General features: G+C 40.8%; 1 protein-coding gene across 3 annotated transcripts in view; it reads left to right on the top strand.

Moving 5' to 3' along the window:
* ncoa2 (nuclear receptor coactivator 2) overlaps positions 1-10,773 on the top strand; it is a 69,256-nt gene extending 58,483 nt beyond the window's left edge. For 2 of the 3 annotated variants that reach the window (XM_042510085.1, XM_042510084.1), the window contains 8 exons: positions 1,189-1,318; positions 1,615-1,789; positions 1,880-2,176; positions 2,593-2,670; positions 3,999-4,470; positions 6,286-6,463; positions 7,257-7,461; positions 9,199-10,773. In XM_042510085.1, coding sequence (XP_042366019.1) covers positions 1,189-1,318; positions 1,615-1,789; positions 1,880-2,176; positions 2,593-2,670; positions 3,999-4,470; positions 6,286-6,463; positions 7,257-7,461; positions 9,199-9,210 — 1,547 coding nt within the window. In that variant the 3' untranslated portion in view covers positions 9,211-10,773. The remainder of the gene's footprint in view (positions 1-1,188; positions 1,319-1,614; positions 1,790-1,879; positions 2,177-2,592; positions 2,671-3,998; positions 4,471-6,285; positions 6,464-7,256; positions 7,462-9,198) is intronic. The other variant, XM_042510086.1, reaches the window with a different exon arrangement.
* Positions 10,774-12,614: the final 1,841 nt, after the last annotated feature.

The following is a 12,614-nucleotide window of genomic DNA, read 5'->3' as shown; positions in this document are numbered from 1 at the left end:
AATGCAGGAACTAGATGACATTATAAAGTAGATTTCAAACTGACCCATAATAATAATCCCTGTTTCTTCATCTAATCTGTTATAAGAATATGACGGCGCTAAAGAAAAGATAAGCCTTTAATGAGAGAGAAATTTGATTGTTAAAGTACTTTAATACAGAAACCTCAAGAAAAAAAATGACATTTTACAGATTCACAGTAAAACTGAATCATGAGCTTCAGTACCTCTAAAACTCTATGGTGCAGAGGGACTGGTGAGGCACAAATGAAAAGACCTCAGCTCACCCATTTTTTATTATTGCCTTTGAGTGTAAAAGGTTGCCACCCAGTGGCTAAATATAGCATAGCACTCAAGGAATGAATGTAATATCTAATGCGACACTGTGTGCTGGTTGTTCTGGCTGAAGACCTATTAGGCCACATATATATAAATATTTGTGTGTGTGTGTGTGTGTGTGTGTATATATATACACACACACACACACACATATATATGTAATCATTGGAGTGACACATTGAAGGACAGGCAAACACTTATCTTTTTTAATTGTACTGTATGGAAAAGATCACTCATGTCTTGCAGAGACTCACTTGCAGATGAGGAGTATAATTATGCCTGATCCTATATAATTTTTGAACTGTTGTCTACTTTTATATTACTATTCGACTATGTCTACTGTACTTTGTTTTATCTATGATTTTATTTTCCTTTTTGTTTATTTTATATTCTTATTAATATTTTTTTAAGTTTGTGTGTTTGAACAGGGTTCCCAAAGGTCCTAAAAAGTCTTAAAATGCATTGAATTCATTAATCGAAGGCCTTAATTGGTATTAAAATGTCTCAGACATGGGAAGTAGGATTTTATGAATTTTCCCTTCACATTGACAGTACCAAAAAAGTTAATTTTTATGTTACAACAAAAAGTTAGGCAAATTTTAAGTTATTGTAATGGGTCATGTTTTTTTTCTTCAATTTTGAGCATTGTGAAATTTGTCTTAAATTTCATTCCAAGTGGCATTAAAAAAGTCTTGAATGTAACTTGCCTTAAGCTATAGGAACCCTGTTTTAATGCGTGATCCTGAATTTAATTATAAAAAAAATGTGTTATAAAAGTGAATATTGACCATCTGGATTGCCAGATTATCTCATAGCATGCTTTAATCTATATTGTTTTCTCTCCATAATTAGCTCAACCTGATATGGACATTGGTATGGTCAGCCACCATTTCTCCCAACAACAGGCTCCACCCAACCAGACAGCCCCCTGGCCAGACAGCATGATGCCCATCGACCAGACAGCTTTTGTAAATCAGACCAGGTAAGATACTCACATGCAAATTACCATGATAGAAATAATGCTAAAATATCTCTGACTGGCCTCACTACTCAAGATTTTTCTTGAAATCAAACTTCCTTATATGTGTATTTTTGTTGTAATTAGATCTCTATTCAAAGACTTTAAACCTCCTGAGCCCAGAAAATAAGATTTGTCCTCTGTGGGGGACAAGATACTGATACTTCTAGGTCTCAAGATGTTACTATAAACTAATACTGGACTGAAATTTGTCTTTCTGATAATATGTTAAGCACCTTGTCTGTCTGTTCTCTGCTCAGGCCGGTGCACTCTGCGCCCCAGGATGAGTTGCTGTGTAGCACGGGACTCGCCTCAGGTGATGGCAGTGCAGTAGACGAGGGGGCCCTAATGTCCCAGCTGTACACCGCACTAAAAGATTTTGATGGTCTGGAGGAGATTGATCGTGCTCTGGGGATCCCAGCTCTGGTAGAACAAGTGAGATAATTGTTACTGTTTCTTTGTAACTTTTTATTATCTTTTATAGTTTTGCATTTTTATATCTGTTTCTGTGCCTGCCTGTCTCAGAATCAAACACTGGAGCCAGACCAGTTCCCCCAGGACCCCTCCATGATGATAGACCAAAAGCCTCCCATGTACACCCAGCAATTTGGTCCCCCGCCATCCCACATGGCCCAAAGGGGCTACCCTGGTGCCCCCATGCAAGAGCCAGGCTTCCACCCCATGTCTGGCCAGATAGGTCCACGCCCGGGTTACCCCATGATGAGGATGCAGGCCCGGCCCGGTCTCAGGCCCACTGGGGTCGTCCCCAACCAGCCCAACGCACTACGACTACAGCTTCAGCACCGGCTACAGTCACAGCAGGTACACGTGCATGTAGACCGGCATGACAGTGCTGGAAGTGATCCTGTCCTTTGATTCTCGAGTCTTTCTGATGTAACGCCACTGTTTGATCTGTAGCTGTGTGCAGATAGGAGTTGAGTAATTATCCTTGAGGTTGACATTTTGGCAGGTTCTCTGTCTGAGCACATAGGACATAGATGGGACATGTAGGTCTACCTGCAGGTCTGCAGGTCTTTGAAGTCATTGACTGGAAAATAATTTAAACTCACGTTTGTTGTTGGATTTTTCTTGTGATTTGTTTGTATTTTTGTTTAACAATTTGCTTGCTGTAAGTCAGAAGTATGTCTTTAAGATTTTCAGGAATTAAGGATTTTAAAGATATTTCAACTCACTTGAGTTTGTCTCAACCTCTTTTTTTCTGTCTCTTGTCCCACCAGAACCGTCAGCCCATGATGACTCAGATGAGTAGTGTGTCAAATGTGAACCTACCTCTTAGAGCCAGTGCTCCAAACCAGGTAGGTCACCGCTGCTGTCACGTAATCTGTACATGCACAGACATGTCATTATGTATAATAATACATAAATATATGTATTTAGTTTGTTGATGACAAGGTTTCCTGAGATCATGCAAAACCCGGAAAAGTCAAGAAATTTTACATTTGCGTTTTCCAGACCTGGTAAAGTCATGGAATTAAAAGTAATCAAAAGTTTTGGAGAAGTCATGGCAATATTGTTGCGTGTACTGAAATTTTTACAGTACTCTTTTGTGGATAAACCACCATGTAATGTAACATAATGGCAAATTTACTTGTACTTACTTACTGTAGCTGCTGACGTAACGTCGCTCTAATGCTTATCAACATGTGACAATTCTCCATTTTTCGGTTCCATCTTTCTCTTCATGTATACCATGCCTGAAATTCTATTTGCATAGAGTTTGAATGTGCTATGTTTGAAAAATGCCAGACAAATAGGACAAGAAGAGAAAAAAATATTAAGAATCCTTGAAAAGTCATTGAAAAGTTTTGAAATCCTATCCATGAAAATGTGTGTGAACCCTGTGATGTCTTGAATAAATTTTAAGGCCCTGATTTCTGTTTGTTGTGTTGTAGACTGACTGAGAGGTGTACTCTGCAGGATTGTCAGTTACTGTTTGTAAACAAGCTCACAAGCAAAAGTGAAAGTAAAAGCCGACCCCAGATTCACTTTCATCAATTTGCCGTACTATATACAGGCGATGACTGCTGCCTACAGTCTGGCACCTGGTTGCTATTTGAATTAGTCGTTTGATTTTGATCTTCCTATCTACTTGATACTGATTAATGATAGTAATATCATTAATAATAATAATAATAATTTGTGTTTACTGCTTTTATTCTTTTAATTGCATTAAGTTTTATTGGTAGTTACCTTGTTATATTGCCAAAGCAAAAAAACCCTTCTTGCTTCAACTTTTCTTTCTTGTCAAAGTACTTTGTAAACTTGTTTTTTAAGGGTGCTATATAAACAAAGGTAGCCATAGTAATAGTCGTAGTCATAGTAGTAGTACTACCTTGGCACTAAGGTAAGGTATGGGTACACACCCATAAATGTCCCACACACAAAAATTAAGAAGTAAAAAAATATAGGCAGAGAGCAGAGTCTCTGTAGAAAACTACACCATCACATACTTCTAGTGGGTTGTACGTGATGATTTAGAGAGGTTACTGCTATAATGAGTCTGATCTACTCATTGTAATTTTTGGAAATATCCTGCATAGTATATCTTTAAGGTAGCTCCGTGGCACTGTTTTTGTTTCTTTTGTTCCTCTATTCTCACACTTCGTTGCCCTCCTACCTGCAGGGGACCATCAACGCTCAGATGTTGGCACAGCGTCAGCGGGAGCTGCTGAGTAATCACCTGAGACAGAGGCAGCAGCAGCAGCAGCAGGCCCAGCAGGTCCAGCAGCAGAGGAGCATGGCCATGAGGGCCCAGGGCCTCAACCTGCCTCCCAACATGGCCGCCGGAGGCATGAGTAATCCCCGGATCCCCCAGGCCAACCCCCAGCAGTTCCCCTACCCGCCCAGCTACGGTACCAGTACAGGCCTGGCCTCGCCACCTCCCCCTACCAGCCCTTTCTCCTCCCCTCTCTCCCCCAGCCTGCCCTCTCTCCCCCCCAACCCTCAGCTCCACATGCATGGCACCTCCTCCTCTTCCTCCACCTCCTCCTCCTCCTCACAGATGATGATGGGAAACACAAACATGATGGGCGGACAGTACGGGGCCGTACTCAGCCCCCAAATGCAGCACAGTGCCTTTCAGTTTCCCAACTCAGGTACCGCTCCCACACCCCAGCCTAACACACACTTCACCCGACAACCTGTGTGTGTGTGTGCCATTGTGTCTGTGCGTTGATGTGACTCTAGTTGCACAGCATCTCATGCTTTTTAGTAGCGGCAATCATCTGATTTGTAACGTTCTGCACTGATGACTGCTTTAATCAGCTGCTACCAAATGATCCGAGTCATACGACATATTTTACTCTTCAGATATTTCATAACAAATGAGTAGTTGTCAGGAAGTGTGATCATGTACTCCTATTAACTATCTTTACATGCACACTATTATTCAGATAATGACAGTATTCCTAAGTTGATAGGGATGATGTAAACAGTTATTCAGTTTAGATATTTGGCCTTTTTCCGAATGTAGATTTTTGAATAAGACGTGGGATATGACGCTATTATTCTGGTTTTAGGAGATTCTTTGGACATTTATGCAGCGTATTCAGATTTTGCATCTCAGCTGTGGTTTTTACTGCAGTTTGCAACACACGGCCTCTTGTCTGTTTACGGTCAGCCCTGTGTGTTCTTGTCAAGCAAACCAGTTTGCAGATGGAGATGCAGGTGTTTTTGTTGTTTGACGAAATCAGCCACAGACTCACTGAATTCATTAATGTGATCGGTGACATAGACGGTGGTGTGCTGGGACGTCCACCAGACACTGATATGCTCCGTCTCTCAGGTCACTGGAGCATGCGTCGTAGTCCATCCCCACATCCTGACCCCAACGAGAAGGCCGTGTGGTCACTGCACCCAAAAACAGGCAGGGTGGCTCTGTAGCTGCCTCTTCACAGAATTTATCGCTGATCAAGAGTAGGAATGGGACAAATATTGCAACACTGATCTTTTAAAGGAAGAGGTTGAAGTAATTAGGAAAGGGAGGCTGTGTTTGCACATTCGAAGAAGTCCACCACCGGGGAAAAACTTTGAAAAAAATCTAACTTTTTTCACACAAAGAAGAAAAATGGCCCCAAACAGCTCCAGCCGTTCCACTCTCATGTATTTTGACATGATAAAAGACATCAGGCAAATTAATCAGAGTATGCATGGCTGCATGGAATAGGAATGTTAGTGAAATATATTAATTTTCATTTGCCTTTTGAACAGCCCTGTAGGAATATTGTCTTTTTTAGAGAAAGGGCAGAAAACAGAATATTTTGTGCATGTAAACAATGTCACACTTCTGTCCACTGTCCAAAATGGTGTCCTGGCTTTACACTCTTGCATCACCAGAGGGCACCAAGCGCACAATAATCAAAGTGTAACGGAGGAAACACACTGATGCCGGACTCTTTCAAGATTGTGATCAGGCAGAGCAATAATCAAAGCTGCACCTGTCAGTCTCGCAGTGTGGCGTGTAATCTGGATATAATCTGATAATCTAGTGTAATACTGATTTGTTTAATGACATGTTTAATTTATCTCTCACTGCTTAAACTGATTGTGGCTGGTGGGTTTGTACAGAGCAATAACTTCTACTAGATATCACTTCTCTCTTTCCCTTTTCTCCTAAGCCATTTCCTTCCTCCCTTTCTTTCTAGCCCCTTGCATGTTCACTGCTTACATGCATGTAGGACATATTAACTTTACTGTCAATAATCCTGAATGCAGACGGGAATGGACGGTCTTCAGTCACATTAATCATCATGCTTGCTCAGTTGCTCATCCTCCGCCAAAATGTTCACCTTCATGTTGCATGTTTGTGTAAATGACATTGAATGTTATCAGTTACTCCTCCACTAAACTGGTTTGAAGTTGAGTCTCTGCAGGTGCAGTGGGGTTGACCTGTCTCGCTGCATCCACCACAGGTATGAGCCAACAGGCAGATGGAGGTTTTGGAGGTCCCGGCGCACCGCAGAGCCCCCTGCTTTCCCCCCGCATGGCCCACACACAGTCCCCAATGATGCAGCAGGGCCAAGGAAACGCTGCTTTCCAGGGCTCCCCTGACATGAACGGCTGGCCACAGGGCAACATGGCAGGCAACAGGTAAAGATGGATGGAACCTCCTTCCAAGTAAACCTTTAGTGTCGAATTAGACCCTTATATACGGTGTAAGGGATATTAATATCTCTGATAACCCTTGTGGATTTATATACAGGGTTCCTGCATAGTAAGGAATTGATTTTAGTAATTTCCACATCCAGGTAAGTATGGAAAAGATAATCTGGAAACATATGTGTGCTTCAGGACTATTGCTCCTATTCTTTTCTCCAAAATATAAAACTCAGTGAAAAATCTGAGAATTCTGGAAATCTGAGTCTGAAAATGTACAGAATATAGAAATAAATATTTACGCATATACAATCATAGAAAAAGACATTCTCTCCAACTGCAGAACTTGCCTAAGAAACATAGAAACGTCATGTTTTTCTTTTCTTCTTTTTTTTTGGTTCACTAATTGTAGTGTAAACAGTAAGTAAAGTGTAAACAGGAACTGCTTATTTCTAATTTGGCATACTACTAACAGCACCTTTTTGCTGAAATGTAAACAAAAAAGAGGCTTCGTGTTGTAGCTTACACTTCCTGTTTGCATCCCCCAAGGGTTAAAGCTCAAAGCCCAATGCAAATTATTTGAGAATAGATTTTCTGTTAAATTTCAGCATTGAAAATTGCTCTGATCCATATACATGTTCTTGGAAATGTCAGACTTGAATAATGCACTAAGGGTTAAGAAGAATTCCATCCACACATTAACTGTCCTCAGTGCTCTTAAAGAAAGCTGTAAAATGTTTGACTCACCCGTCTTCATCGTCTTTCTCGTCTCCTTCCCTCTCTGCAGCATGTTCTCACAGCAGCAGGCGTCACCGCAGTTCACCCAGCAGAGTAACAGCAACATGTACAACGGCAACGGCATGAACCTCAACAATGTCTCCATGGCCAGCAACATGGCAACCAGCAGCATGGGCCAGATGGCTGGACAGATGAGTGTCACGTCCATGGCCTCAGGGCCCTCACCCGGCTTGCCCTCCATGGGGCAAGAACAGGTAAATACCAGGCAATAATTCTCACAGTGGGGAAAGATTATTAAACTTATTTGCATAGCACCTTTTATACAGGAAATGGAGCCCATTATGCTTCACGACAAAGAAATTGCATCCACCAAATGCGTCACATGAGAAGACATAATAAAATCTGAATGTAAATATAAGATAAGAGTAGAACACATAGAATGCATCTCCACATGGATAAAACCCACTTCATAATACAAGTAAAAGAAAGGATAAAAGTAGAATGCACAGAGTGCATAACACAAGATGGAAAATAAAACCCACTGAGATAATATTTATAAAAATAAAGCCAAAAATAGAACATTTTAAAGAGCTGCAGGTGCAAAGCAAAATTCAGCGGCAGTTAAAGGCTAAAGTGAAGAGATGAGTTTTTAGTTTACTTTTTAAAAAAATATTTATCGAGGTGGCTTCTCTGATATCATATCAGTGTGTTCCAGAGCTTTGGGGCATAACGGACAAAAGCTGCATCCCCAATTTTCTTTTGGCAACCTCCAGTAAATAAATCTACCCTCTACCTTCTAAACCAGGTGCAGATGATCACAGGGAACAAGAGAGTTTGCGATGTAACTTGGTCTCAGCCCACTAAATTCAAACACTTTGTTTTTTAAAGGTGGGAGTAAAAATTACCCACAATTAAATTTTAGAGAAATGGCTATTGCTTTTCTCAGTTGGACTTTGTTAAGCATGGCCAGATGGAATTAGAGGTTTTGGAGTGGCCCAGTAATACCCTCAGGGTGTTCCTTTACATTAGCCCTTTGGAGGAAGTCGGACACTTTCAGAGTTTAAGCCTTAGAGGTTAACAAAGTGGACCCTTTACAGTTTTACACAGTAATCGAGGGACCAAGAAAACTAAAAGGTTCGCCTTTCTTTCTGTCCGCACTCCCGGCTGCCTGTGTGTGTGTTTGTCTTATCGTAAGACCCTAAGTGTTTGGGTACACTTATTGAACAGCCGCGCTCGTGAATAATTTACTCAGTAGTTTACGTAACTCCTGAGTTCTGATACTTCACTTGAACTTAGAGGACAATGATGTAATTAGCAGCGGGCACTTTAGAGCCAGACCATTTAGACCGTGTAGACGTTACTGTATGATGCTCACAGGCTGCTCTGTCTGGACTTGAGCTGGTTCGCTTGACGTGTAAAACTTGAGTCACAGATTTGTCAAACTGTCACACACACAAGAATAATAAAATGTGATTTGGCAAGATGACAAATCACTTTTACACATAGATAACTGACATCGGAGAAAATCGGGTAGAAGTACCGATATTTTCTCTTTGTCAGAACTGTGTTCCTGGTGATTATTTAATGTCAACCAAGTTAATCCTTCATCCTTTGTCTCTCCGGTATTGTTAGCTTGGTATGTGAAATGCACTGTTGTTGTCCGTGATGCTTTTAAGCCCAATAAAGGGCCATGAATATTTAACCAAGGTGCTGCTGTTTGATTGTCTGCACTTCAGACTGTTGTAACATCCCAGTATATCTGTCACTTGATTTATCCTCCTTCCAGGATTATAGAAATATATTGGCACTCAGATTATTTCAATTATTTACCGTTTGGCCATTAGCGCAGGCTTTTCAGATTTACGGACTTGTTCTAAGACAGTTTCTAATTGTTAGCAGTTTTTTCGCACAGCAAGTTCTGCAAGTTCAAGTGTGCTGTTGAATGCGTGTTTATTAAACGTTGTGAGTGAATATGTGTTGTGTCTCCGCAGAAATACTGTTGACCCTCATGGAGTTTGTAACCTCAGTGATCAGCTGGTGCAAGGAGCGCGTCGGCCCTTTAAAAATTGTACATGTAACCAACCGACTGCCCCTTGAACCAGCCAGGCCGTGCCCTGACCCCCCGTCTCCCCAGCCCCGAGTTTGCCGTCTGTCCCAGCTGGGCCTCCTCGCCGGTCCCGGAGGAGCCCGGCCGGCCCGAACAGACACCGGAGAGTGAAGAGGTGCTGGGGAGGGATGGCGGATCTCTGTCCAACATGCCTAACCCTCCTGGAGGAGAGCCTTGTGATGAGCCAGTCTGTCTGCCTGTCCAGCTGCATTCACCGTAGTGTGACTTACTGTAGGCCTCCTGGTGGGGGACACTGACCCAAGGGGGGCAGCAGTGGGTGGGATCCCTTGTTCTGATGAATGTATTCCTCTCAGTGGACAGCGGCCATTTACAATCTCATCTCAAAAAAAAAAAAGACGTACACTGATTTTTTTTTTTCTTTTCTCACACGTTTGTGACATTTCCACATAGTTCCAAAATGGCAGCAAAGACTCCAAGTTATGTTCAGATTCACGGATGGAGCTCAAACACTTAGCCGGTTTTGCCTTTTTGCTGTTCTTTATTTTATTATTATTTTAGTTGTTGTTGTTTTTTTTTCTTTTTTTTTTTTCTTGTTGTGAGAATTAAGATGTAGAATGAAGATATGGTTGAAAAAACTGATCTTGAAAAACACTGCAGAAGAATGGTTTGAGTGGAATGGTGATTTGTATGATTAGACTAATCTAGTCAAGAGGTTTATATAGTGTATTAAATTAAGTTTTATTTTTCTGTATAGATTCATTTTAATTATTGTAGATGATTGTTTATCCTAGTAGCAGCAAGAGAAAAAAAAGATTTCTAAAAGTGTGAAAGAGGCACTTTTTTTTATAATTTTAACAGTAATGGTTGTATTCTTTCTGAGAAGATTCTTCTATTAACCTGAATAATGGATTATACTTTGGTCCTGTAGTTTCAGAAGAAGATGTCAAAATCATATATGGTTTAAAAATGAATTACAGAGATTGTACATACCAATAAGTAAAACAATTTCTTTCCTATTTATTTTATTCCTTTAGGGTTTGGTTCCCCCGTCTGGTCACAACTGCCTCTTGAAGCAGAGTATTTTTTGTTTTTGGGAAGTGGATTGGGAGCCTTCTGACGTTCTGGTACGATGCAGACAGGGGCGGGAGGAAGGGAGGGGGTCGTAAGGGGGTGTGCTGTGTATACAGTGTACAGATTATCGCTTGCTTCTCTGCCTTTAGCATAGAACACCACAAAAAATGAAAAAACAAAAAACAAATTCAACACAGCCATACGATAACTCAAAAAAATAACAGAAGTGTGCTTTCTATGTTGTCTGGAGTGAAAAATGCTTCATACAAGCTGCTAGGTGCAAACTGTCCTGGTGTGATGTAAACAAGCAATAACGATTACTTGAGAATCTCTTGGGGTTTTTTTGTGTTTTTGTTTTTGTAATTTTTGTACAGTTTCCTGAATAAAAAGGATACATTTTTGCTCCACGTTTGGATGCAGTATTAAACACAGTTTTTTATTGCAGTTTGTACCAAGAAAGTCTACATCCACACACAGCGTTCCTATTAGATTATGCAGCACTGGCTGAGGCCTGGAGAGGGAAGTAGTTTGTGATCCCCTTGTTGACACACGCCCTCTCAGCCTCCAGCCACTCTTCTATCGCAGAGGTCAGAGTTAAGACTGCACGGTTCACCAGACCTGCTCTGACAGACACTTAGCCATATTTTATGACCTCAGGCAGTTAGTTCGACTATAAAGTGTTCCGTAATGACATGCTATTCTTGTGCCCTGGTCGGGGTTTGGTTTGACCTTCACAAGATTGAAGCAAGTCATCGTCTCTAACCTCAAAAGTACATTTTCCTCAAAAAAAACTAAACTTTTTATAACTATTTTAACCCAGGACAGACTTGGAGCAAGCCAAATAATCCTCACCTTTCAATTGGATTTCTGAATTCTACCAGCTTTTATTTTCATAGTGAGAAACGACCTGTTGGTTAGCATGTTTTGAGGCCCACGGGGAAAAAAAAAAAAGAAATTTCTGATGATGTCACTTAACAGGGTCCTAATGTAGACGTTGCAGCGTAAAGCAGGAAGAGAATCATTCTGAATGTATTGTCATTAAAGGCCTAAGGATGTGATTGATGGTGTTTTATCTCGACATGTTGACCACGTGGTGTTGTGCAGTTACACCATGCTCTTCTCAGCATTTAGACAGGAAGTCGCCCATTGTTGCTTCTTTTTGCTCTCATGTGTAAATGGAATTTGAAGCCGCAGCGAGTCAACTTCCGGAGAACAAGTCTGCTTTAATGTTTCGGTTGTCATCAAACGCAGATGCCCCGCAGTCGCCTCGCTGTCGGCCTTCACACCTTTTTGATAAATGCTGTTGTGATTGTATCATACAGTCGTGCAGAACAAGCCTTTTTGAGCCATTTTAAAGAATGATTCACAGCCCTTTGCAAATTTCCAAAGATTGTCAAGATTTTGAAAAAGATTTAAAGCCATGTGGTAGCAATGCATTTTTTAGCATTTATAATGAGGACAGGTGCAAATAAATGATTTTGCCCCTTTAGAAATATCCAGGCCACTAAACATAAAAAAAATATTTTTTCTCTTTAACTTTTGGTTTCGAAGAACTTTAAATGCCCTTTTGTATTGTCTGCCAATTTCTTAGAGCTAAGATGCAACCTTGAAATGCTAAAAACCCTAGCATAATGCCTTAGATTTCGTCCGTTCTCGTTCTTGTACATTACACCGCTGTCTGTATAAATTTGTATAATGACTTGTGTACAATATTGAATGGGTGCATCATCGCTCAACACTTTGCAGTTGCAGGAGACTCGGTCACAGTCGAACTGTCCCTCCTCATCGCTCTCTGTTCTGTGTTGGGTTGAAGACTCTTGTTATTTCATTTCCCCTCCTCACTGTTTGTATGGAAAATATGACACATAGGGATATTGAAGCAATATGTAATATATTATATGGACTTTCTGAAGAAAGCTTACTGTTGTGTTTTTCCCCCCAGATATTTTTTTTCTGCATTGTTCACAGGAATCACACTGTATACCTGCATCCACCTTTGTACCCCTAGTGTGTGTGAGCGTTTTATGCAAAACTAGATATACAAGAGAAGTTAAAACCACAGTTATGCAAGTTGTGAACTAATATGGCTTCGCTGATGCTATTTGCCTTGTAAATAAAGAATTCTGTTATTGCAGTATTTAATCCAGTGACTCTTATTTCATGTGATTGAAAGTGAGAGGAGGAGCTTCGAGTTCAAGGGATTTTTAAAGGCCTCCATGTACATTTCATTGTATTTTCAACATATAAAAAAGTATGACGAAGCAATTG

This window comes from Plectropomus leopardus, chromosome 21, assembly GCF_008729295.1.
Source record: "Plectropomus leopardus isolate mb chromosome 21, YSFRI_Pleo_2.0, whole genome shotgun sequence".
In the NCBI taxonomy this organism is placed as follows: Eukaryota; Metazoa; Chordata; class Actinopteri; order Perciformes; family Serranidae; genus Plectropomus; species Plectropomus leopardus.
Note: the sequence above shows the minus strand (reverse complement) of the source record. Positions and strands in the feature narration are given on the sequence as shown.